The sequence below is a fragment of the Rhinopithecus bieti genome, unplaced genomic scaffold (assembly GCF_001698545.2).
Source record: "Rhinopithecus bieti isolate Rb0 unplaced genomic scaffold, ASM169854v2 scaffold_5273, whole genome shotgun sequence".
NCBI classification, from domain to species: Eukaryota; Metazoa; Chordata; class Mammalia; order Primates; family Cercopithecidae; genus Rhinopithecus; species Rhinopithecus bieti.
This window is the reverse complement of record NW_016805057.1, coordinates 771,011-798,652: the sequence shown is the minus strand read 5'-3', so window position 1 is coordinate 798,652 and position 27,642 is coordinate 771,011. Positions and strand designations below refer to the sequence as shown.

General features: G+C 43.7%; 1 protein-coding gene across 1 annotated transcript in view; it reads right to left on the bottom strand.

Annotated features, from left to right (window-relative positions):
• Nucleotides 1-27,642, bottom strand: part of ERICH6B (glutamate rich 6B) — a 70,822-nt gene that overhangs the window by 14,350 nt on the left and 28,830 nt on the right. The window contains exons 6-12 of the mRNA XM_017870973.1: nt 22,636-22,698; nt 21,978-22,019; nt 16,994-17,082; nt 15,252; nt 10,746-10,881; nt 6,208-6,269; nt 3,859-4,016 (exon numbers count right to left, since the gene is read on the bottom strand). Coding sequence (XP_017726462.1) covers nt 3,859-4,016; nt 6,208-6,269; nt 10,746-10,881; nt 15,252; nt 16,994-17,082; nt 21,978-22,019; nt 22,636-22,698 — 551 coding nt within the window. The remainder of the gene's footprint in view (nt 1-3,858; nt 4,017-6,207; nt 6,270-10,745; nt 10,882-15,251; nt 15,253-16,993; nt 17,083-21,977; nt 22,020-22,635; nt 22,699-27,642) is intronic.

Genomic DNA, 27,642 nt, shown 5'->3' with positions numbered 1-27,642 from the left:
TTCTTTTATCTATTAGAAGACGTGAGGCCAGGGATAGGAGAAAGCTGAAGCCTTTATATGAGGGCTTCCAACACCCTTACCATTGTCTGCTACAACCTAGAGAGTCCCCTTCTCCTGTCCATAGGAGTTCTGACTGGTCCCACAGACTTCCCTTCTCAGTGCAGGCCCAAGAGTTGAAGGAATACCAAACTTCTCATTCCTTGTCTGGAGGCCAGAAATGTCCATACCTTGGTTAACCGTATTGGTTTCCTACTCTCTTCCACTTTTGCCACAGTTGGGGCCACACTCACGATGTAAAGCTGTCCTATTGCTTTTCCTCTTAGTGCAAGCTGTTCCATTTCCCAGCTCTCTTGCAGCTAGCCAGGGTCATGGGACCCATTCTGGTCAATGGAATTTAAAGATTTTTTTTCTAGTTCTGTGAAGAATGATGGTGGTATTTTGATGGGAATTGCATTGAATTTGTAGATTGCTTTTGGCAGTATGGTCATTTTCACAATATTGATTTTACCCATCTCTGTGCATGGAATGTGTTTCTAGTTGTTTGTGTTGTCTATGATTTCTTTCTGCAGTGTTTTGTAGTTTTCCTTGTAGAGATATTTTACCTCCTTGGTCAGGTATATTCCTATGTATTTTTATTTTATTTTTTGCAGCTATTGTAAAAAGAGTTGAGATCTTGATTTGATTTTCAGCTTGGTCACTGTTGGTGTAGAGGAGAGCTACTGATTTGTGTACATTAGTTTCGTATCTGGAAACTTTGCTGAATGATTTGATCAGTTCTAGGAGCTTTCTGGAGGAGTCTTTAGGGTTTTCTAGGCATACAATCGTATCATCAGCAAACAGTGACAGTTTGACTTCCTCTTTACCAATTTGGGTGCCCTTTCTTTCTCTTGCCTGATTGCTTTGGCTAGGCCTTCCAGTACTATGTTGAAGAGAAGTGGTGAGAGTGGGCATCCTTGTCTTGTTCCAGTTCTCAGAGGGAATGCTTTCAACTTTTCCCCATTCAGTTTTATGTTGGCTGTGGGTTTGTCATAGATGGCTTTTATCATATTGAGGTATGTCCCTGGTATGCCGATTTTCCTGAGAGTTTTAATTATAAAGGGATTCCGGATTTTGTTGAATGCTTTTTCTGTGTCTATTGAGATGACCATGTGATTTTTGTTTTTAATTCATTTATGTTGTGAATCACATTTATTGATGTGGGTATGGTAAACCATTCCTGCATCCCTGGTATGAAACCCACTTGATCATGGTGGATTATCTTTTTGATACGTTGTTGGATTTGGTTAGTTAGTATTTTGTTAAGGATTTTTACATCTATGTTCACCAGGGATATTGGTCTGTGGTTTTCTTTTTTTGGTGTGTCCTTTCCTGGTTTTGGTATTAGGGCGACACTGGCTTCACAGAATGATTAAGGGAGGATTCCCTCTTTTTCTCCCTGTGGAATAGTATCAGTAGGATTGGTACCAATTCTTCTTTGAATGTCTGGTAGAATTTTTTTTGTTGGTAATTTTAAAAATTATCATTTCAATTTCACTGCTCATTATTGGTCTCTTCAGGGTATCTAATTCTTCTTGATTTGAGCTAGGAGGATTGTATATTTCCAGGAATTTGTCTGTCTCCTCTAGGTCTTCTAGTTTATGCATGTAAAGGTGTTCATAGTAGCCTTGAATGATCTGTATTTCTGTGGTGTCAGTTGCAATATCTCCCCTTTTGTTTCTAATTGAATTTATTTGGATTTTCTCTCTTCTTTTCTTGATTAATCTTGCTGATGGTCTATCAATTTTATTTATCTTTTCAAAGAACCAACTTTTTGTTTCATTTTTCTTTTTTCTTTTTCTTTTTTTGTTTGTTTGTTTCAATTTCATTCAGTTCTGCTCTGATCTTGGTTATTTCTTTTCTTCTGCTTGGTTTGAGTTTGGTTTGTTCTTGCTTCTCTAGTTCCTTGAGGTGTGACCTTAGATTGTCTATTTGTGCTCTTTCAGACTTTTTGATGTAGGCATTTAGGGCTACTAACTTTCCTCTTAGCCGCCTTTGCTGTATCCCAGAGGTTTTGATAGGTTGTGTCACTATTGTCATTCAGTTCTAAAAATTTTTAAATTTCCATCATGATTTCATTGTTGACCCAATAATCATTCAGGAGCAGGTTATTTAATTTCCATGTATTTGCATGGTTTTGAGTATTCCTTTTGGAGTTGATTTCCAGTTTTATTCCACTGTGGTCTGAGAGAGTGCTTATATAATTTCATTTTTCTTAAATTTATTGAGACTTGTTTTGTGGCCTATCACATGGTCTATCTTGGAGAAAGTTCGATGCACTGATGAATAGAAAGTGTATTCCGCAGTTGTTGGGTAGAATGTTCTGTAAATATCTGTTAAGTCCATTTGTTCCAAGGTATAGTTTAAATCCATTGTTTCTTTGTTGGCTTTTTGTCTTGATGACCTGTCTAGTGCTGTCAGTGGAGTACTGAAGCCCCCACTATTATTGTGTTGGTGTCTATCTCATTTCTTAGGTCCAGTAGTAATTGTTTGATACATTTGGGAGCTCCAATGTTAGCTGCATATATATTTAGGATTGTGATATTTTCCTGTTGGACAAGGCCTTTTATCATTATATAATCTCCCTCTTTGTCTTTCTAAACTGCTATTGCTTTAAAGTTTGTTTTGTCTGACATAAGAATAGCTACTCCTGCTCGCTTTTGGTGTTCATTTGCATGGAAGGAATGACTCTAATATTTTGAGACTAGTTTTCACTCAGATCTTTGTATAATAGTATCAGTCTTTATAAATACTACCATGTGATAAATTTTTTTATAGGCTTCATTTTTTAGAGCAGGTCCTGGAAAAATTGAGTGGAAAGTACAGTTTCCCATATATGCACAGCCTCCCCAACCATCAACACCACCCCCACCAGAGAGTGGTACATTTGTTATAATTGGTGAACCTACACTGACACACCATTATCACCCACAGCCCAGAGTTTACACTAGGGTTCTCTCTTGATGTTGCACATTCTGTGGATTTGGACAAATGTACAATGACATGTATCCAACATTGTGGAATCATACGGAAGAGTTTAACTGCCCTAAAACTCCCGAGTTTCACCTTTTCATCCTTTCTTGCCCCCATCCCCTAGCAACCGCTGATCTTTTTACTGTCTCCATAGCTTTGTCTTTTCCAGAATGTCATATAGTAGGTATCATAATATGTAACCTTTTCAGATTGGTTTCTTTCACTTGGTAAAATGTGTTTAAGTTTCCTCCATGTCTTTTCATGGCTTAATAGCTCATTTCTTTTTAGTGCTGAATAATATTTAATTGTATGAATGTACCACAGCTGATTTATCCATTCACTGTGTGACTGATTTTTGATATGGATTCTAATTTGTTAGGGGGATGGATCTATATATATCTTTTCTTTTAGAGGCAGGGTCTTGCTATGTTGCCTAGGCTACTAGGGTACAGTGGCTATTTACAGGTGTGATCATAGCACACTGCAGCCTCAAACTCCTGGGCTCAAGTGATCCCCCTTCTCACCCTCCTAAGCAGCTGGGACTACAGATGTATGCCACAGTGTCTGGCTGGGGCCTATATAATATACATTTCCTTTATTCTACCCTCAAATCCATTCAATTGCCTAATACAGACCCTGCAGGCAGAAGACTCTCAATAAATCCTAGTAAAAATCCTAGTCAGTCTGCCAACAACCCACATACTCAGGTGTACTTCTGATATTTTGGATGCATTTTTGTGTTTACATTGTGTGTTGTTCCTTACAACTCTCTGATGGTGTGTGCACACCTCACCGGAGCCAAAAACATCCTGTGCAAAGTGAAAAACAGCAATGTACTGCCCCTCTTACCACTGTCTTCTTCTGTATCCATCCCTTATCTCGTTCTAATTTCTTCCTACGACGAACAACACGTTGAGGCTTTTGGACTTCTTTTGTCTCATGCTTCTCAGGTGTTGGTTCGGTCATTAAATGAAATGTGAAAGTGGTCATCTCTGTTACCTTTTGAGCTGCCATTCAATTCAATGATTGCATCGAATAAGATTTTGGTGGGAAAGAGAAAGGAAACTTAGATCTGTCTTTCTCAAGGTGCCAAAGGGAGTTGGAGGGTTTGGGAGATCTGCTATTTTTCCCCAGTAAGGAAGGCTGTCGGGTAGTGGGAAGATTAAGGCCTTTGAAGAGAGAAATGTTGGGGCTGACATTCCAGCTCACTCTGTTTGGTCACACATTCATTCAACATGTACTTATCAAGTGCCTAGTGCATGTCAGCCCAGTGCTGGATGCCTGATATGGCAGTGACAGTCAACCTGTACAGATGTGGGGGTGTGAGTGGGTGACGCAGTCATATGCCAACTACATCATAATGAGAGGAGCACTCACCCAGCGAATGGTGTGGCTGCTAATTGAAAAAACAGGTGAAAGTCAGGGAGTCATCAACAAAAGGTAAAACAGAAGTGTATATTAACATGTCATTTCAAAGGTAAGACAAAGTACAGGTCTGATGAATGGGCTCTGGGATCATTTTTGCTCAAATCACACCAATAATTAATTGACTGATTGACTGAGACAGAATGTTGCTCTGTTGCCCAGGCTGGAGTGCAGTGGCAAGATCTTGGCTCACTGCAACCTCTGCCTCCTGGGTTCAAGCAATTCTTGTGCCTCAGCTGGGATTACAGGTGTGTGCCACCACACCTGGCTAATGTAGAGACAAGGTTTTGCCATGTTGGCCAGGCTGGTCTCAAACTCCTGGCCTCAAAGGATTATCCTGTCTCAGCTGCCCAAAGTGTTGGGATTATTGGCATGAGGCACCACACCTGGCTGAGTTTTGTTTTTTAAAGCATTCAACTTAGTTTTCATTTCTTAGCAACAAGTTTCTTTTATATTCATTTTGTCCATTTTATGACAATTGAATTTTGGAACTAAACTAGTAAAAATAACTGAAAAACAAACCTAGTGTCTTTTGATAAGCACTTAACACAACAGTGGGAGCTGAGTGGTTGGAGCTGTGGTGAGGGGTTTCTAGCTGTGTTATCAGCCAACATGTTCTTGGTGGGAGTGAGGAGCCCCAGCTTACTACTTAACGGGGAGGTCAGTTAGGAGAGTGCCGTGTGTCCCACCATTGAGGTCAACACAGGCTTCCATGAGAGCTCATGGGAGGGATCTTAACCGGGCTTTGAAGCTGAGAAGATTTCTACCTCCAGTGGAAGGTAAATCTATAGGCTGCAACGGAGGAATCCCAGCATAAACACTGTCTGGTTGGAAGCTGGAGTGGGGATGGGTTAGTGGTGACACAGGATTCAGGAGAGGCAGGCAGGGCCCGGAGCAGCTATTCCTTAAGAGTTAGGTCAGGGGCATAAATTGGTACTGGGGGTAAAAGTACTCTATTGAGAGGGAATCAGGCTGAGACAAGGCTCAGCAAGAAAAAGTACCATGATTAGCTATGTCTCCTATGAATATGGCTGTCATTTTCATGTTAATTGGGTCCAGTCACCTGGAAGGTGTAGCATGTTGTAGTTTTGAATGAAGATAGCTTAGTCCCTTCACTGAAGCCTTCCATGATTAGATCCATGAAGCTGATAACTTGCATGATTTGCAAATCTTAATAACTGGACACCAAATGCCTTTAGTCTCTTGGTAAAGGAGCTATTCGTTTTCCAATTTTTGCACTAATATTCCTTTCCTGGAGTACCCCACTCCCCCAAATATGTGTTAGATCCCTTACTGTGTGGTCCCACAGTGTCCCCTTCCCATCATAGGGCCTAACCATTCTATATGGTAATTCCCTACTTTCTTGTCTATCCTTTCAAGAATAGACCAATGAAGCCTGAGAAGCTCACTCTTTCTGGAGCATTCTCTTTCAAAGGAGCTCTGATCTGAGAACCAGAAAACACAGCTGCCCTGGAGAGCATCCTTTTTGGGAAGTAAGACAGTCCACACCACTGAAATGCCAAGGTGACTCGCTCTGTGTTCAGATCCCCCCATCTGCCCTTGCCACCAAGAGAGAAACTCACTGGGGCCCTAGACTCTGTCTGTCATGCTCAGTATTTCATCCCTGGCAGCCAGGACTACATTAGCCCTGTGGGCACTGAAGTGAGTGAATGAGCCCTATCCACCTTCTTTACAGTACAGCAGAAAGGGAGAGGTGGTGGGATGCAGACAGGAGAGCCAGCACCTGGTAGAAAATGGTGGAGTGGTGCCTACCTTCACGTCTCCTCTTAATCCATAAGATTGTTTCCTTGAACTTTTCGTAATTTTTCTTCAACCTAAAAGTAAAGTGCATCATCTTTAAAAGCCAAGACTAAATTCACACATACATGCCATCACACACAGTGCAAACAGTACTGAAGTCTGTAGAGTCTCTTGCACAGGTGGAAATGGGGCCAATGGCTTTGCTTTCTAAGCCAGTTTTCTTCGAGTCAATGCCCAGGAGCAAAGGGATGGTGCCTGATATCCATTTAGTGCTTCCCTTGTGGTCTGACCCACACCCAGAGCATGCAGCTGAACCCTGAACCCTTCGAAACAAATTCAACGAGGGGAACCTTGGGGGCCGCTGACAGGGCAGGGAGGTCCAAATGCAAGTATGGCCCTATGAGTTAACTCACACAGCTGGATTTGATTTTCTGCAGCTTGTCTATATTCCAGTGAAACCCAGAACCACCTGAAACCCCTTTGCATTCAGTAGGACACTTTCAAATAGCCTTACTCAAAAGGACTTATCATGAAAGCCACACAAGTCACAGCTCTTCAATGTGATCAAGCCCTTTTCTCCCTCTCATGTCAACACACAGAGTGAGTCATCCTGGCATTTCAGTGGCGTGGACTGTTTTCCTTCCAAATAAGGGTGCTCTCCAGGGCAGCTGTGTTTTCTAGTTCTTAGATCAGAGTCCCTTTGAAAGGGAATGTGCCAGAAGGACTGAGCCTCCCAGGCTTAATTGGATCTGAAAAGGAGGCCTTTGCCATTGCAGATTTTAAATCCTTAGATCAGTTTCCTTGAAGAGGGCATACTAATTTAGCCCAGAGTAACTCCAGGAAGCAAACATCCTTTGCTGGAAAGGGCTGCACGGTTACTTAGCACAGAGCAATGGTTCCCTTATTCATACCCTAGAAGCAATAGGGAAATTTGAGAATGAGTCCATGGCCCATTTGTACCAAATGTTATTCATTTATAATGCAAGGACTTTTAATGGAATTGAAGCAGTTACCTAGCCCATTAGCATCTGTGAAAAAATAAGGACCAAGAAATGGGTGGAGTGGGGGCCTATCCTTTAGGCTCAGAACAAGATTCCAAACACAGATAAGAGTTAAACTCCAGTGAGGGGATCTAGCCAGAGGCACCCAAAGCCCTTTTGGGAAGACTGGCTGTTCCTCTCTTGTTTTTTTGCCCACCTTTCCAAACGAGTAGAATCCCCATCAGCTGGCTTTTTAATACCAGAGACTGGGGTATACTCTACTGTATCCCTAGGGCCTAGATTAGCACATAGTAGGTGCACATGAAATATCTGTTGAATGCAATCAGGTTAGAATCAGCCTTTGATACAGGTGTAAATGGGAAGAGAGGGAGGAAATGGCACAGAGGCAGTGGGATAATGTGTAGAGATATTATTTGGTGTTTGGTTTTGCTGATCCAAAAGCTTGGGAGTTCTTTGTGTTTTTGCCTTCCCATTTCCCAGAGAAGCCTTGGGGATCTCTTGCCCCATGCCTCTACTGGAAGCTGCTGGCAGTCAATCTCTTCCTGACTTTTGTGAACACCTGAACTTGCCCACGTGATTAGGTAGGGCACCTTGTTTCACACAGCCTGTCCCTGGTGCCACTGCTGAACAGTCTGCAACAGACCCATGGGGGCACAAACACATACCTGGCTCTCCAGGTTTCTGACAGTGGATAAAGGAAAGAGCAGGCTTCCATGCTGAGAGCATGCCTGCACCACAGACTGGGTGTATGTATGATATAGTTTGGCTGTGTCCCCACCCAAATCTTATCTTGAATTCCCATGTGTGGTGAAAGGAACCCAGTGAGAGGTAACTGAACCATGGGGGCATCTTTTCTATGCTGTTCTTGTGATAGTGAAAAAGTCTTATGAGATCTGACTGTTATTGAATTTCCCTGTACAAGCTCTCTTCTCTTGTCTGCCACCATGTGAGATGTGCTTTTCACCTTCCACCATGATTCTGAGCCCTCCCCAGCCATGTGGAACTGTAAGTCCATTAAATCTCTTTCTTTTGTAAATTACCCAGTCTTGGGCATGTCTTTATCAGCAGTGTGAAAACAGATTAATACAGTAAATTGGTACCAGTAGAGTGGGGTGCTGCTCAAAGATACCTGAAAATGTGGATGTGACTTTGGAACTAGGTAACAGGCAGGAGTTGGAACAGTTTGGAGGCCTCAGAAGAAGACAGGAAAATGTGGGAAAGTTTGGAACTTCCTAGAGACTTGTCAAATGACTTTGCCCAAAATGCTGACAAAAAATTCCAGGCTGAGGTGGTCTCAGATGGAAACGAGGAACTTGTTGGGAACTGGAGCAAAGGTGACCCTTTTATGTTTTAGCAAGGAGACTGGCAGCGTTTTGCCCGTGCCCTAGAGATCTGTGAAACTTTGAACTTGAGGGGGATGATTTAGGGTAGCTGGTGGAAGAAATTTCTAAGAAGCAAAGCATTCAAGAGGTGACTTGGGTGCTTTAAAGGCATTCAGTTTACTAAGGGAAGCAGAGCATAAAAGTTCAGAAAATTTGCAGCCTGACAATGCAATAGAAAAGAAACTTCTATTTTCTGAGAAGAAATTCAAGCCAGCTGCAGAAATTTGCATAAGTAACGAGGAGCTGAATGTTAATCCCCAAGACAATGGGGAAAATGTCTCCAGGGTGTCAGAGGTCTTCACAGCAGCCCCTCCTATCACAGGCCTGAAGGTCTAGGGGGAAAAAATGGTTTCATGGGCCAGGCCCAGGGTCCCCGTGTTGTGTGCAGCCTAGGGACTTGGTGCCTTGCATACCAGCTGCTCCAGCCATGGCTGAAAGGGGTCAACATAGAGCTTGGGCCATGGCTTCAGAGGGTGCAAACCCCAAGCCTGGGCACCTACCACATGATGTTGAGCCTGTGAGTGCACAGAAGTCAAGAATTGGGGTTTGGGAACCTCTGCCTAGATTTCAGAGGATGTATGGAAACGTCTGGATGCCTAGGCAAAAGTTTGCTGTAGGGGTGGGGTCCTTATGGAGAATCTCTGCTAGTGCAGTGCAGATGGGAAATGTGGGGTCAGATCCTCCACACACAGTGCGGGGCACCACCTAGTGGAGCACCACTGACAGCTTGCACTGTGCATTTGGAAAAGCCTCCGACACTCAATGCCAGCCCATAAAAGCAGCTGGGAGGGAGGCTATACCCTGCAAAATCACAGGGGCAGAGCTGCCCAAGACCATGGGAACCCACCTCTTGCATTAGTGTGACCTGGATGTAAGACACAGAGCTAAAGGAGATTATTTTGGAACTTTAACGTTTAATGACTGCCCTATTGGATTTTGGACTTGCATGGGGCCTGTAGCCCCTTCATTTTGGCCAGTTTCTCCCAGTTGGAACAGCTGTATTTATCCAATGTCTGTACCCCCATTGTATCTAGGAAGTAATTAACTTGCTTTCGATTTTTCAGGGTCATAGGCAGAAGGGACTTGCCTTGTCTCAGATGAGACTTTGGACTGTAAACTTTTGAGTTAATGCTGAAATGAGTTAAGACTTTGGGGGACAGTTGGGAATGCATGATTGGTTTTTGAAATGTGAGGATATGAGATTGAGAGGGGCTGGTGGTGGGATGATATGGTTTGGCTGTGTTCCCACCCAAATCTCATCTTGAATTCCCACGTGTTGTGAGAGGGACCCAGTGGGAGGTAATTGAATCATGGGGAAGGGCCTTTCCCATTCTGTTCTCGTAATAGTGAGTAAGTCTCATGAGATCTGATGGTTATCATAAGGGGCAGTTTCCCTGAAAAAGCTGTCTTCACTTGTCTGCCACTGTGTAAGATGTGCCTTTCACCTTCTGCCATGATTGTGAGGCCTCCTCAGTCACATGAAACTGTAAGTCCATTAAATATCTTTCTTTTGTAAATTGCCCAATCTTGGGTCTTTATCAGCAGCATGAAAATGAACTAATACAGTGTACAAATGGCTGGAACATTTTGTGACCTGGGGCCTTGCCAGCTAGAAAGACCTGGTGCCAGTGACACAGGTCTACAATAACCTTACAGGGGCCCTGGTCGTAACCCCAGGTTAGTGAAGCTCAAGGCTCTCCCTCCTTCAAGATGCATGGAAAAGCATTAGCTCACCTAGTGTGAAGCCAGGGAATTTGGTGGGCAGTTGCCCCAGGTCTTGACTCCCCAGTGTCTTCTCCTTAAGTGCCAGGGGTCCACACTTTGCTCCCTAGACTTTTGTACAAGTTCATGGTCCCTGCAAGCCTTTTCTTGCCCTGAATTTCCAGCCTCTGTTACCATCTGCCTTGATCTTATCCTGTACCTCCCATGCTTGCAATGTCCTTGCTCTTGAGTTTGATTTTGGTCTAGCAGCTGGATCATTCTGCACATCTGACCCCTGGATCTTACCCTTTCCCTGTGGTTGACCTGTTCCTGGTCCTTGACTCAGGGAACCTGTCTGGTCCTGACTTTGCTCTTTTTGTTGATGGCTCAATTTACACTTTCCCTGCTGCCACCTCTGGCATACCCAAATCCACTGACCAATCACTTGGCCTTACCAGTTACTTACATAATTAACAGCTTCCATCTGTTTTCACTTTCCAGTAGCCTAGTTAGGGGAATGTCAAAATCCTCTTCCAGTTCATTGCGAGCAGCCATTTCTTTGATTATTGTTTTAAATACTGTCTGATAGGAGCTGTTCAAAACTACAAAAGATCAAAGAATGAAATATTCAGAAAATGGAAATTAATGATTTATTAGTTAATCACTTTTCTGACTCCCAAAGGTACTGTGTGACACTTCAACATATTATTCTAAAAACACAAAAATGGGAACCAGGAGAAGGGGGAGGGAGAGCAACGGAAAGGATAGCTAATGGCTGCTGGGCTTAATACCTAGGTGATGGGCTGATCTGTGCAGCAAACCACCATGGCACACGTTTACCTATGTAACAAACTTGCACATCCTGCACCCTGAATTTAAAAGTTGAAGATAAAAAAAAAAAAAAAAAGGAAAAAGAAAACGGGACCCATAGGATGGTTAGCAATAATTCTTTTAAAGAGTATTTCCATTATCATCATACCCTCTTCTCGTTCCTCAATTTCCTTAAAAAATTTTTAAACATCAGTATGCCAAAAAATCTTTGGAGAACATACAATTATCTTCTTTTTCCAAATGTGGAGATGGCTATGGAATGTAAAAATGCTTCCATGCTTTAAGAGCATAACAGGTTTTCTGCATTCTACAAATGGCCAAGCTCCCAGTGGTGATTTATTTATTCAACGTGAAGGATGAGTCTTCAGAAAAGTAGCATAGCACCTTGTGCATCATTGCATTAGGCAGTTCTGCTTTTAAAGATTCTTCCAAAGTAATGACATTACAAGCTGCCCTTTTTTTTTTTTTTTTTTTGAAAGATGGAGTTTCAGTCTGTCTCCCAGGCTGGAGTGCAGTGGCACAATCTAGGCTCACTGCAACCTCTGCCTCCTGGGTTCAAGTGATTCTCATGCCTCAGCCTCCTGAGTAGCTGGGATCACAGGCATGTGCCACCATGCCCAGCTAATTTTTGTATCTTTAGTAGAGATGGGATTTCACCATGTTGGCCAGGCTGGTCTTGAACTCCTGGCCTCAAGTGATCTGCCTGCCTCAGTCTCCCAAAGTGCTGGGACTACAGGTGTGTGCCACAGCACTTGTCCACAAGCTGCCTTTTTATTTGGCCAGTTTGATCATTCTTTCCCATGTCTGTGCTGCTGACCAGGATCGACCCATAGGTGGGTCCTCACCAGAGTTTCTGTTTTGGATCTCTTTTGATGGAAAGTGAAGCAGGCGTCTTAGAGAGGACAGCCAGGAATTGGTCATGTTGCCTATTCTTTGCTCACCAACAGGCTGAGATTGCTGTTGTTCAATGTGTGATCATGGAGAATATACCATTAACTCACTAGCTTCCTACAGCAAGCGAAAGACCAACATATCCGAAGTTGCACATGATCTGGGACAGATACAAGGATATGGCTTATGGCTGGCCAGTGTTTCTAGGCTGGGGGAAAGCTGGGGTGCTTTAGGTCCGGCTTGCCTGATTCTTAGCCTCTGAGCCCTGTCTCTCTCTATTTCTTGAGTCAGTGCTTCAGGACAGGTTGGGGTGAAGACCTTTGCTGCCCATATTCCTGCCTCTAAATTCCTCATTGTTGACAATCCCTCCTTTGGGATGAAGTGACTTTCTGTTCACCTAGGCCAGTGATCTATCCCCATTTGGTTTGCATTTTATGTTCTGTTCTTCAGAAAATAGAGTGTCTGTTGTGGTCTGCTGGATGGCCAACCACCTGGGTGGGTTGTACTCTAGACTGTGCCACGCCACTCTATGAAGCCAGCATCTGTGACATCTTATGGGGTTTACTCCATTTCCTTGCCTAGCCTACAGAGTGGAACCATCCCCATCATCGTGGTAGGTGTATTTGGCACCTCAGTGATGAGGACTCCCAAGTCCAGAGACTTCTCCTGGGTTAATATTTGGTTCTTGGAGTCAAAATCATTTTCGCTGCAAGGTTTGTGATGCATAAGTATGTCATTGAAATAAAAAATGAAGGCTGGCATGGTGGCTCACACCTGTAATCCCAGCACTTTGGGAGGCTGAGGCGAGTGGATCACTTGAGCCCAGGAGTTCGAGACCAGCCTGGGCAACATAGTGAGACCCTGCCTCTATAAGAAAAAAAAACAAATCAAGCATGTGATAGTAAATTAAAAATAGCCAATGAATCAAGTTGTCAGAATAACTGAACTATAGGTTGATAGACCCCCTCCAAATAGGAGTGCTTTAGCTTCCTCTCCCCAGTTTTTACCCCTCTGGTTTCTGGTAGTCTCTCAAAATGTGCCTCAGAAGTTTACTTAAACAAGTCTTGCAGCTGCAGATTCTGTGTGGCATTCGCCCCACTGCAGCCACAGGTTCCGCGTGGCATTCGCCCCATTGCAGCTGCAGGTTCCATGTGGCATTCACTCCATTCTTCTCCTCCTGCTCTGACCCACTTGTCTGTATCTATCACCTACCATGTTGCTTGCAGATGTGCTACTTTGCCAAGCTGCATCACTGCCTATCCTGGGAATGCAGTGTCTGTGCCACACGTGCTGCCACAGCACCCTAAGCATTCAATCCTTGGGGAAGAGAGTGGCACAGAGACCGGGGGAAAGGACTCCTCAGCCCTGGGACATACTTTTTCACTGGGACTCTGGAGTAGCACTGCTGTGTCTAGAGTTTCACAATGTCTACCACGACTAGTTTTCGTAAGTGACTTTACATGTTAGTCTTTACATCCTAATCGTAGGGGTCCTCTTTCCGTCTATGGCATTTGGATAAGAAAATATGGTATCATTCCGTCCAACCATTTTTTTTTTTGGGTTCCTCCTTGCTTACCAAAAACTATTCTCCACACTAACTGCAAACCAAGAAAGCTCCTAGGCTCATGTGTAAACACCAGCTAATGCTGGAATGCTTTTACGAGTTGGGGGACAGGGGGTTTTGTCTACCTGCAGTAGTCAGAAAAAAAAATGCCTTGTGATCCTCTCCCCATCTAAGGCTTCAGCTGTATGCTAAGGATTCTATTATGGTTGAATTGTGTTTCTCCACTTCCCTGCCACCCAAATTCGTATGTTGAAGTTCAATACCTTAGAATATGATCGTTTGGAGATAGGTTCTTCACAGAGGTACTCAAGTTGAAATGAGGTCCTTAGGGTGGGCTCTAATCCAGTATGACTGGTGTCTTTACAGCAAGGGGAAATGTGGACATACAGACATGCATGGAGGGAGAATGGGGTGAATAGATGTAGGAGAAGATGGCCATCTACAAGTCACAGAGAGAGACCTGGGCCAGATCCTTCCCTCACAGCCCTCACAAGGAACGAACTCTGCTGACATCTTGATTTCAGATTTCGAGTCTCCAGAACTATGAGATAGTAAATTTTGTTGTTCAAGTCACTCAAAGGTGGCACTTTGTTAACAATAGGCCTTAGCAAATGAATACAGATTCCAAATAAAAATCTTTAGCCAAGACCTTTCTCCCAGGACCTAGATTGTGTATTTCTGGTTTTCAATTGAACTTTATCTGGATATCTTATAGGAAGTTAACACTCAGTGTGTACCAAATAGAATTTTCTATCTTACCCTACAAATGTACCCTTCTTCTCCTCTTCAGCTTTCCAGCCTATAGTGTAGAAATCCGTACCATGTCATGGCAGCTGTGCTGGGCACTGCCCTGAGCTGCCAGGCTTTCCCATGTGTTCATCTGTACTGCTACATATTACTAATCTTCCTGCCCTCAGCCTCTCCCCTCCAATTCATCATCCACAAAGCTACCAGAGTGACCTTTAAAAAAGGAAATTTGACCCTGTCCGTGGAGAAAGGACTCAGTATTGTTGGGGTCTTTGGCTAGATCTCCTATGCCATATTGTTTCCCCCAAATAAATTCCACATAGTTTTAAAGAGATCCCTTAGATAGCTAGAGGAACGCATAAATTAATTATAAAAATTATTTTGAGGAGTGAAAAGACCTCTCTACACATGAAACAATACTTAGTGATCAGAAAAGAAAATATTGATACATGCGACTACCTGCACATAAAAAATGACCCTGTCATGGACAATACCAAGAAGAAGGTTGGAAAACAAAATACAAACTGGAAACAAATTTACATGTATGTCAGAAAAATAATTAAGTTCTTTCATATATTAAAAGCCCTCACAAATCAGAAAGAAAGAGAAATAAGCAACTTGGTAGAAGAGAAGACAACACCAACTGGCCACTCACAGAGAGACACAAATGTCCCATAATTGTGAAAATGCCCAGCACCTTTCTTAACGGAGGAGATGCAAAAACCAACAATGAGATGCCATTTTCACCCTATCAGACGGGCCAGAGTTATGTCCCTTGGTGGTCGAGGATATGATGAAGGAGGCCTTCTCATGCCCTCTAGGTGGGAATAGGAAAATGGTACAACTTGCTGGTGGGGAAATTTGTCAATGCTTTTTGAGTTAAAGATGCAGATAGTTCTGGTTCCAGCATCAACTGCTAGAAATTTATTCTTTACATACACTTGCATTTGTATGTAATAATATATGTACAATTCATTGCATTGAATATATATATATTTATATGTACACACAGATACACACACACACACACACACACACACAAAGACTGGAAACAAGTTAGACATCCATTGACAGGGCGCTAGTTAAATTATGGTACAAGATGTAATGGAATACCAAAGCTTTCCGAAATATGTTATTAAGGGAAAAGTAAGTTATAGAACAGAATGTACATCATGATTCCATTTGTGGATATGCATGTGTTTTAAAAGACATCTATATGTATATATGCATTAAAATTTCCAGGATACGTAAATAGCAGTATACAGCAGTTATTTTATTAAAGTAAGGAAGTAGAGGCTTGAAACATTTATTTCATAGCCTTCTTTACTACTTCAATATTTTAAAATGGTGTGCACATGGTAGCTTCTCAATGTAAAAGCTAGATAGTTTAGGGAGTTTGAATCAAAATACTTAAAGAAATTAAAAACAAGTCTGATTGTGTCACATTCTTGCCTAAAATCCTTTAGTAGCAAAGTCCTAGAATGTCACGGTGCTTGTGATGAGAGCTCCCCTGCTCAGCCCACCTGTCCTAAGGAAAACTCTGGAATGCTCCCAGATCTGCCATGTCCTTCCAGAACACACACGGAGATGTGTCTGTCACCTGAGAATTCAGTGCCACCTGATATAGCTAAACATCAATGGGCAGGAGCCTTGAAGTTTTCTGAATAACTTGTGTCTAATCAAAACAATTCCTTCAGGTTTCAACTCTAGTTGAAAAATCTTTCCAAAATGCCTGAGTTTACTTTCCTGCCTTTGTAAATCCAAAGCAGTAAATCTAAATTTATGTCATTTTTTTCTCCCTTCATTGTAGTATTTCAGTAAATCTTAGTAATATGGTGCTTTATAGAGGCAAGTATAGAATTTAGGGCTAAATATAAACTGAGACCAGAAAATTTCTCAATTAAAAACATTTTAACAATGAAATATTTAGTTTTTTGCCTTTTCTTTTATAAATTTAGGAAAACATATCTGCTTAACTTTGGGTTCCGGAGACACAAGATTTCATTTTTAGGATTGTAGTCAGCACCTACAATCTGAGAAGTCTTAGCAGTCGAGGACAGGATGCATAATAATGCTTCCCTCAGAATCAGCATGGAGTGCAAGCCCTAGAGGAAGCTGATGCAGGAAATTCGAGCCACTAGGCTGCCCCCCACAGGCAAAACATTCATGTGGCATATTTACAAAATTATAACAAAAATTTTGTCTTAAAGACAAGAAAACATCCAGTGGATGTAAGGCTTACTGAAACCATGATGACTCCCCCATGTCCCCTCTGGTGATTGGGAACAGCTGGGAAGAGCACCCTGTTGAATTTCCAGGGCTGGTTCTGTGTCTCTCTGCAGGGTGGTCATGGTCACAGACCTGCAAAGATGGGAGAGACACACCACTGCTATTTGCTGTGGTGCCTACCTGGAGTAGAGAGGTTAGCATCTGGAGTTTCCTGTCTTGCCAGGTTGCCCCATCTACATAGAGGGAGTAGGCTTTCCTTGGGGTTTTTCTGTCTATGCATGTTGGAGTTTCTGGGTTGCTGTCTTTAACACCCAGTCTAGGGTATATAAGACAAAAAGAAAACTCAGGTCCTCAGATCCCAAGACCTCAGCCAGCTTGCCTGGGCTGGGCTTGGGCCACCCTGCTCTAACATTTGAAGCGGGGGCTGGGTCTCAAGTTTTTATCCAACTTACATGTTCATCTAAGTCCTCCACTTCCAGCTTGTCAATGGACTCATCTGTTATACCATCCCAAAAGTTCTCTTTAGAAGCAAACTCCATGACTTTCAGTTTTGGAAGGAGCATCAAAAGGAAGGGCATGTGGAAAGAAAACCAAAACATAAAAAATTTAAAAGAATAGAAATAGATTGATGGTATTTACCTTTGCCCTTCCAAAAAATGCATACATCATCAATGAGATATTAAATAGGTTAATCACATGACCTAAAATTCAACTTGGGGGTACTAATAAAATAGGAATAAGAGGGTCAGTTTCAGTGGCCGACTTAAGAAAGCAAGTGTGTGTTCCTAGTGGCTGGTGAGGGTCAGTCTGACAAAGTGGTCTTTGAATGAGTCCTGAGTGAAGTAAGGAATGCACAGGCAGAAGGCCACAATCCAGCAGAGGACTAGGAGGTGCAAAAGCCCTGAGGTGAGTGTGGGAGGGGCTTGTTTGACACATGGCCGGGGGAACCCTATGTTATGCCTGCAGTAGAGTAGACATGAAGTTGCACATCCTGAGGGGAGGTCAGAGAGGAGTCGGGGCGGGTGAGGGAGGGAGGAGTAGGTGGGCAGGTGGTGGGCTGGGGCCAGCTTTCAAAGGACCTTGTAGGCTATGGGAAGGACTTTAGATTTTGTTCTGAGGGAGACTTATTCCGAGTGTGATTTTCACTTGGAAATTTCAAGAAATATATCTGTCTTCCGCCAGGCTTGTCAAAATTTGCCAATTTCTAGAATTGCATATGATTCATAATTACTAATCAGAGCATAAGAGATGAATCCCTGAGCCAGTGAGCTGGATGGAGAACGTCTTCCAGAGACAGTGAATGCCCTTGTTCCTACAAAGGTCAGCGGCAGCCTGGTGACTCTCCAGGCCAGAAGAGTAGCTTAAAGCCTCCAGGGACCTGGGGTGCAAGCCGAATTGTGGAACTGATCAGTACAACTTGGGCCTCTCTTCCACACTCCTGGGAAGGTGATTCTGAGAGAAGAACTCGGAGGAAGTGGCTCTGGCATGATAATTGGGCCCCCAGGAAAATGATGGTGGCCGATTGTCTCAGCTTCTGATGACACCAGCCCTTTCCAGCTAGCCCCTCCGGAGAGCCTGGGAACCCTGCCAGGTTGGCCCTGGACTAATTTTGTGTCCTTCTTACGCCTTTGGGGACAGAGATAGGATGTTCTTTGTGATCTCTACACATTACGTTTGTTCTTCTTCCCAATTTTGGCTCTGTGGCAAAAACTCTGACTCCTTCGGGCTCCTCCTGGGATGGAGAATTTTACTGAGCTGGGGCTGCCTTTACCCACACAGGCCTGGGGCCTCTCTACTTGCAAACCTTCTTCTGCAGCCTTGGCTTGTGCCTGACAGACTTGCCGCATATGAGGTGGGCCCCATGCTTCCAGAATTCCCTGGCAATTCTTCCATCACTTCCCACAGGTGCACACAATGCCACCCCCACTGGGGTACCCACAACGGGGCAAAGGCAAGGGCATGCTCAGCTTGATTCTAAAAACACTGTGTGTTCCTGAACTGTCTGCCATGGAAACGACCAAGGAAGTTTAAAAAAAAAACATGGAGGAAAACCCAGCAAGAATCCTTGGGAATGCAAGCAAGCACTGGGGAAGCTCCTTGTGGGTGGCAGTAGAGAGGAGAAATGAATGAACTGGTAGAAAAGGGGCCTGAGAGACCAAGGAGCAGGCTGTTTTGGAAGATGCTCCAAGCCTGCCTCAGATGTGCCTGCCCAAGATGGAGACGAGTACAGCTGTGGCCCTGGTAACTCAGTAACTTCCCATCATTTGCGAATGCCGCATCTTAGTAGTTTTTTTAAATTTTTGAATAATGCATATTGAATAATAATGTGAGGTGGTACAAAAGGAGGTGTTTATCACGGGAAGAAGGTGAACTTGGCAGCACTGAATACTCAACAGTGGTGCTCAGGAGCATTCGATTCAAAGTAATAAGTAAGCTTATTAACATGGCTGGGCACTGTCAATATGTCAAGTGTAAATAAGCAGTATCATAGCTGTCGCTGGGGCTGAATGAGAAGAAAAAGTCTTATTTCTAATTAACTTTCCCTTTGGGGACATCTGTCAACCTCTACCTCTCTTCTAGTGATATCATTATCTCCTCCTGAAGTCACTCTACAGGAGGATGGGAAGGGCCGGGGGGAGTGTCAGGCCAAGTTCGAGTGGTGGTTCTGTCGTCCGGAACCTGGGCCACTTCCGGCATGTCACTGTTGTGTGTCCCCCTTGCACCCAGCTCCGTATCTGTGCAATGGGACAATAAGACTCATCTTGAGGGTGGCTCAGAGGACTAATGCTAATGTAGGTCAATGCTAGCACACACTGTTCCCCAGGTGGAGCATGTCTTCCCCTGGTCTGATTAAAAACAAATCTTTTTTTTTTTGAGACGGCCTGTTGCCAGGGTGGAGTGCGGTAGCATGATCTTGGCTCACTGCAACCTCTGCCTCCTGGGTTCAACCAATTCTCCTGCCTCGGCTTCCTGAGTAGCTGGGATTGCTACCCATCATGTCCAGCTAATTTTTGTATTTTTAGTAGAGACGGGGTTCTCCCATGTTGGCCAGGATGGTCTCTACCTCTTGAGCTCGTGATCCGCTGGCCTCAGCCTCCCAAAGTACTGGGATTAAGAACAAATCTTAACCCTTCCTTATTCAAGTGCCTCTCCTCTATCATTTTTCTTTTTTATGTAAGAAAATTTTTAGGGACAGGGTCTCTCTCTCTAGCTCAGGGTGAATTGCAGTGTTGTGATCATGGCTAACTGTGACAATACTCCCACCTCAGTCTCCTGAGTAGCTGGGACTACAGGCACACACCACAATGCCTGATTAATTTTTAAATTTTTTGTAGAGATGAGGTCTTGCTATGTTGCCCAGGCTAGTCTCAAACTCTTGGCCTCAAGTGATCCTTCCTTCTCGGCCTCCTAAAGTGCTCAGATTACTGGCATGAGCCACTGCACCCAACCTCTTAACATTTTTCTTGACTGAACTATCATTCTTGAATTTGGGATAAATGAGCTGTGTGTATTGCCCTGAGGGGTAAATATTATAATTCCCACATTATGTGACAAAGATTCTTTGCTTGACCAAACTTTGGTTGGGCTCCCGAATCTTTTCCTAGGCCCATCTGTGCACTTCCTTATAAAATCCAGTTTTAGCAAGAACCCCTACCCTCAATATCTGATCTCCCTCAATATCTAATGAGGTTCTTCATCCCCCACCATCATCTGGTTAATATCTGATCACCTGACCCATCTTCAGCCAGAATCCTATTAGGTTGGTTTATTCAGAATTCCCCATGCTTTCCTCTTAGTGATTTTCCATCCACTGACCTCTACCCTGCTCCTTGGGTATAATTTCTCACTTGCCCATGCTATATTTGGACTTGAGCCCAAGCTCTTTCCCCTCCTGCAAAATCTCATTGCTGTGGTCTCTAAACTTACCACAGTGGTTCTGAATAAAGTCTACTTATTGGGCTTTAACAAGTATCAAAGAATAATTTTTTCTTTAACAGTAGATGAGGAAAGGTTGGGGAGAAGCAGTAAGTGACTAGCTCAGGGCTATATCTGAGAAATGGGCAACCCAGTGCCACTGATTGACAAGCACACAGATGAAACTCGATTCTGTTTTCACCTTCTCCATGTTTCACAGTGAATTCCCTACTATCCTAGGCAGATGGCTAAAGGGTCAGTTTAGGCTGGTGGCTGCTGTGGGTACAAATCTATAAACTGTTCTAAAATCTAGCTACTCAAAGTGTGGTCCGTGGATAAGGAAGCTTGTTAGAAAGACCAAATCTGGCCAGGCATGGTGGCTCATGCCTAGCATCCCAGCACTTTGGGAAGCTGAGGAGGGAGGATTGCTTGAGCCCAGAAGCTGAGATGAGCCTGGGCAACATAGTGAGACCTTGTCTCTTTAATAATAAGAAATTAGCCAGGCGTGGTGGCATGTGCCGGTGGTCCCAGCTACTCAGGAGGCTGAGGTGGGAGAATCACTTGAACCTGGGAGGTGGAGGATGTTGTGAGCTGTTCTCACACCACTGGGCAACAGAGGGAGACCTTGTCTAAAGAAAAAAGAAAGGTCAGATCTCAAATCTCAGATCTGCTGAATGAGAATCTGTTTTTAAACAAGATTCCCAGGTAGTTGTCCTGCATATTAAAGTTTGAGTATCGTAGCTCTAAAATGCCCATGGAAATGGAATAAGATGGAGAAAACTGTTTATCAGTTCCCTTCTGGCAGTGTGATAGGTTGGGTGGGATGCATACTCTAGAGTTTACAAGAGTTTATTTGATAAGCCATGGGGTGGGGATGGGGGTATAAGCAGCTGTTGTGTGTATGTAAGACCTGATCCCTCTCCCACTACCCCTATGTTCAAGTGAAACAGATCTTAGTCCCTAAATTGTGTTCTAATGAGGATGGGTCTGGTTAATTGCAGGCTTTTGTTTTGGGGAGTAGTACTCACAAGTTGGGATTCTGCTGCCCTAAGGATTCTCCCCTGTTCTTCCCCCTTGTAGGATTCAGCCAACCCCCTCTTAATAAGCATTTAATAAACCTTTAAGACACCATTTGTAGGGGCTCCAATTTATTCATTACCAAGATGCCATAGGACCCTGAGTCTATCTGGGGAGGTGCAGGTATCCCAGTCAAGCCTGCTTCCCGGGCCTCAGGGAATCCAGCAACCCTCTGGATGCTCTTAAATGTGGGAGTCCCTATCCCAAGCTTTTGAGTAGGAAGATGGACTTTCAGTCCTGTCCCTTCAGAGACCCTCTCTCTGTTTCTCGTTTTAGCCTCCTTCTTGAGGAGGTTCGGGGGCCATGTGCCCAGGATGCCCCTCAGTCCCCTCTGGGCCCAGGGGCATGCTGGATCACAGAGGGAGCCACCTGCCAGGGGCACCTTCCCCACCCAGGGCACTGCAGAAAGCAGGGATCTTTGGATATATTATGTCAGACACTCACCATTTTCTTCCTCTTTTTGCTGTACTTTAGTGTTAACACACTCTAAAAAAGAATAGGAAAAATTATTAACAGGACACAGTATGGTGAACTAGTTCAGACCTTTTAATCCCTTATAGAAAAAATTTAAAAATCACCTCCTAGATAGCTGGGAAGCCTCAGGGTGGATAGGATAAGAGGCTTCCTTGATCTCCAGCAGTTGGAGGCCTGCAGCACATGTTCACTGAATATTGATTCCCCTCCCTTTATTCTTATTGTATCTTGCCCACTAGAGTTCAGGTTCTGAGAGGGTGAGATGGGTTTTGTTTACTTTATATCCTGCCTCATATACAGTAGGGATATAGTAAATGTCATTGCATGAACTAAGTATGGGTAACACCATTATCTTCCCTCCTAATTGCAGTGATAAATATTGTTTCCTCTCCTTTCAAAATGCCAGAGCACTTAACTCTCTGGCTCAAAGTTTTACCTGAGCCTAGAGCCTTGACATTAAATTCCAGAAATAATGCCTTGGCCATTGGCCTCCATTAAGCCTGCTCTGTTTTAAAATGGTCAACAGCATGCTCTCCTTGGTTGGGGGCAGGCTGATTTTGTGCTTCTTACCTTCTCCAGGATGGATGACTAACTTCTATAGATCATTTAAAATCACCATAAACTTTACCTTTCGGAGCAGGCTTCGTGGTGGTTTCTTGTTCTGTTTCTGATTTCGATTTTAAAGATTTTACTGTTAAAAGGCAGAAGAGGGTGGCTATTAATGATTTAAACCTTACATTTTCCAGTGGATTCATACTGGGTATTTGGGGTCTCAGGTTCTTTCTTGGCACCCAAGGCTGGTCAATAGTTTGGGGGAACTGAGGCTGGCAGGTACAGCTGGCATATATAGATGTCCCACTGCACCCCAACCCCTTTTGCTTTGGTAAATCACTCTAGGATTGCAATAAATGAGTGGTCAGAAAATGTAACCCTGTTGTGGCCTTCTCCTCTGGTTACCATGAGGCTAGTTTCGGTCCTCAGGATAGCTGGAAGGGCTGAGGCAGGATAAGAGGAAGACTTTAGAGGTATCCCTCCTGCTGTAGGAACCATAGAACCAAGTGGCTCCAAGGCCATGTAGACACACAATGCGGTGTGCCTGTCACTGTACGAAGTAGCGTGTCTGCTCTGTGACCACGGGGTATGTAATGGGGACTGGATGGGAAACATGGGGATTGCCTAGGATAGATCTGCTAGGATTTGCAATGGGAAGCTACTGTATATATACATTAGGACTTTTGTAAGTTCTTGATTATGCTTGTTTTGTCTTCTGGAACTTTATGATCACTGTTCCTTTTTCCTCTTTCCCTCGTATTTGTCTTCCTAATCCTAAATGCTAAATACATGTGTGTGTACACACACTCACAGACAGACAGACAGACACATACACACCCTACATTCCATTCTTTTTTTTTTTTGAGACAGAGTCTCACTCTGTTGCCCAGGTTGGAGTGTAGTGGTGCGATCTCTGCTCATTGCAACCTCCACCTCCCAGGTTCGAGTCATTCTCCTGCCTCAGCCTCCTGAGTAGCTGGGATTGCAGGTGTGTCTCACCACACCTGGCTACTTTTTGTATTTTTAGTAGAGGCGGGGTTTTGCCATGTTGACCAGGATGGTCTCGAACTCCTGACCTCAGGTGATCCACCTGCCTCAGCCTCCCGAAGTGCTGGGATTACAGGCGTGAGCCATCGCGCCCGGCCCATTCCATTCTTAATAGCGGGGACTAATAGGGCCGTGATGAAAAAGCCAAGTAAACTGCTCCACCAGCTTATGGGAGGGTCCTAAATTCAAGATGGACAGGGTATAAAACAAAAACAAAACCTTGTGTGGTGGCCTGTGGCATTAAGAGGACTTTGAACACTTGCCGTATCAGTCAGTGCCTATTAGTTCTTCAGCAAGAGGCTGGCACTTCTACAGACAAGGAGCTCTCCAATTTCAAGAAAACTCACTGTGCCATGGCACAGTTCTGACTGTTAGGTATAATTTCTTTTCTTAAAATATTTCTGTAGGATTGCATTAGTGTCCTATTCTAGTCCTTCAGTCTGGAGTGTAAGACTCAGGTCTTGGTTTTGTGTGGCCGATTGTCAAATATTTAAAGTCAGTTTTTACATCTCAGAGTCATGTGTCTTCCAGACTTAACATCTTCCTTTGCTTCAGCAGTTCTTTGTGTGATATAGCCTGCAGTTTACTGTCCAGGACACCAGCCTTTCTGTTGAGCCCCCATCAAGCTGCTTCTAGTTCTTAGAGAGTGTGGTATCCCCCAAACTGCACGTGCCATTCCAGGGATGGCACTCCAATGTGGGGCAGAGCAGGATGAAATCCTCTTTACATAACCTTTCAGTTGTATCTGGTTGTGTTAACTTTTCTGGCAGTGACATCAATTATACTATTGAGCTTGTGGTTGAAGAAAGCATCTAACAACAAGCAGGGCTTCCTCACTCTGCACTTCTCCAGCCTGCTGTTTTTGGGGGCCTGATAGCAGGATCTAATATCAATGACCAATATCTTTTATCTAGCTAATTCTGGTCCGATGTTTCTGCCTGCCAAAATCTTTTAGAATCTGATTATATTATCCTCAACATTCAACAGCTTCAGGGCATCTATAAGTATAAATATTCCTTCTAAATCTGCATCCAAGCCTATTATAAAAATTTTGTACTGGACAGAGCCCCACGGCTCTCTGCTGGAAACTGGGTCGACTCTGATCTATGAAACAGTATCGTGGAGTGCTGTTCAATCAGTTATTATTAGTGATGACATCATCTTACAGTAGCACCCACCTAATATATCTCTATCTTGTCCAGGAACATCAGGAAGCCTTTGGAAATGAAATGTCTCGTGGAATTTCACCCTATGGGGTTTCCACAGTTCCCTAATCTGATAACCTTGTCAAAAAGTGACCTCAAAGCCAGTATTATGTGATTGGCTTCTATTGATCTTAGGCTGGTTTCTTGTGGTCATTTTGCTCTCAGTATTTGTCCCAGATTGGTCACAGACTCATTTCACCAACTTCCCACAATTCCTCAAAAACCAGAAGCAAGATTAAGCTATTCTCTCACTATGTACACATTCTGGAGTATATTTTATCCAGATCAGGAGACAGCAGTTAGCATTCTCTTTTGATTTCTTTTCACCAATCTTTAGTTCCTGCTATTTCTCATCTAATTTTGTTGCACTCTTTTCAGTTTGAGGATAATTTTTTTTACAGCGAAGTCAAAATTAAATAGCAATTGAACAACTTGATTTTTCCCTGAATCATTCATCAACACTACGCTAAACAGTATTAGCCTGTCTGTCTTGCTTTTTTTTTGGCTCAATTCTGTTTTAAATGGGCCTCTGTCTTTAGTTGCTGCCTGTGTGATCACTATCATTATTATTATGTTTTGGTAAGAATGTTTATCCTGGGATTGATTCAGCTTTCCTGACACTATTCTTAAAGTTCACAGCCATTTTCCTGTATTTATTGTTGAGAGCATCCTCGTCTTTTTAACCTCTGTATGCGATATTTCAAAATCTGAGTCCACTGAAGGAAACACACCAGTTTGCACTTTTGAGAGCTTTCAGTCCTCTTCCCCATCTGATATGGTTTGGCTGTGTCCCTACCCAAATCTCATCTTGAATTGTAGCTCTTGTAATTCCCATTTATTGTGGGAGGGACCTGCTGGGAGATTACTGAATTATGGAGGCAGTTTCCCCCATACTGTTCTTGTAGTGATGAACAAGTCTCATGAGACTTGATTATTTTATAAGGGGAAACTTCTTTCCTTTGGTTCTCATTTCTCTCTCTTGGCTGCTGCCATGTAAGACGTGCCTTTCCCTTCTGCCATGATTGTGAGGCCTCCCCAGCCACGTGGAACTTTTTCTTTATAAATTACCCAGTCTCAGGTATGTCTTTATCAGCAGCGTGGAAACAGACTAATACACCATCTGACCTCTGCTTACACCTCTGCGTATTCTCAGCCACATTTCTATACACATAATGTCTCTATGTGTACATATTTCTATCTACAGAGCTCCTTTCCTAAGAAGACTAATTTTTTTGTAGTAGTATATACCCTTTTATCACCATGATCTGACCTTGAATCAGATGAGGGCTCAACAACAATTTCACAAGTATTTATTAAATATTCATGCTTACTATGTGCCAAGCACTAAGTCTGGAGGATTTCTGTGAGCATGGATGTAATGCTCTGTGTTAGAATTTCTGGCTGACTTGGTTTATAATCCTGCTCTGTGCCTGGATAGATACATGAGGCCATAACTAGTCCTCCAGAGCATCTCCTCATATGGATCACAAAGCATTTCCTGTGCCTGTTGCAGCCTTTCCGTGTCAGACCTGCCACCCTCTGGAGTCATAGGTCCCAAGGATTTACCTGGGTATGTTTTCTTCCATATTTGGCCAAAGTCCTATTTGTCGAGAAAGACAGCCATGTGGAACACCATTTTTTACTCATTGTGGTTGAACAATCCCATAATAAAATCATGCTTTGGAAGAGGGAGCCTTGAAACCAATTCGTCTTAAACTAGAGGTTCTCCAGTTCCTCATCGTTCATGTCCCTGAGCAGCTTCTGGGGATCTGGTTAAGAATGCAGATTCCAGGATGTTTCAGGCAGGGGTTCTGATAACCGCTAGAAAGCTACATTTTCAGTTTTGTGCTTCCTGGTTCCTCTTTGTCGCCCTCTTCAGGCATGTGGCCAGCCTGTGGGCTGGGTCCACAGTGGTGTGGACAGGCTCGAGTCCCCTCTGTTGCATACCCTAGCCTTTTCCCATTACCTTTCTCCTCTCCCACATCCTTTCAAGCTTAGCATTGGCACTTGACTGGCAATTACTCAGTAAATGACTTTCAGAATCCTTCTTATGAATATTTAGATAAATGCTCAGATTTTCTCGGTGGTCATGCTTACTGACTTTGAGATAGTTCCAGTTCTTGAGGCTCTGTGGGAGCACACAGAACTGAAAAAGGTCCCCAGTGAACCGATGTAGCCTGTGGAACACTCCTCAGCACATGCTGGCAGTGTGTGCCTGTCCTCTGCCTCTCCATTCTCTCTTATAGGGTTTCTGCCTCCTAATTTCATTTAACCACATTGGAGCTACAAAATTTAGCAGCCATGGATAGGGGCAGGGAGGGGAGGTGACGGGGGAATCTAATTTACTGCTGCCATGACTACAGATGTGAAATAAATCTGTGAATCAGTGATGGATCGATCCCACTAACACTGGATTTAAATCATTAATAATGGCAAGAAATGCTATTTGGTCTTCCACCCCCAGGGTCCCAGAGTGAGGATTTCGGGGCTTAATTGGCTAGAGCATGAAGACCCTTAATGCAATTTTGCCAGACCCTCTCTTGTGTGTCTGAGCTATAGCCACGAAGGTTCGCTACATGGATAGTTTTGGTGGGTTCTGAATCAGGGCTGGCTTCGACCTCATGCTGAGACTGTCGGAGGTGGGCCCATGTTCCATTTTCCGTTTTCCACATGATTATCTGGATATGGCCTGTCACCCCAGGGAGCCAGTGTATAATCTGGGAAGAAAATGGCCTGTGTCCCTGAAGGAAATTGTGCCTGTGTTCATGTAGAACAAGAATAGGAAGATGAATGAAAAACAGGGGAGGAGACGGAAAGATGGAAGAAGCTAT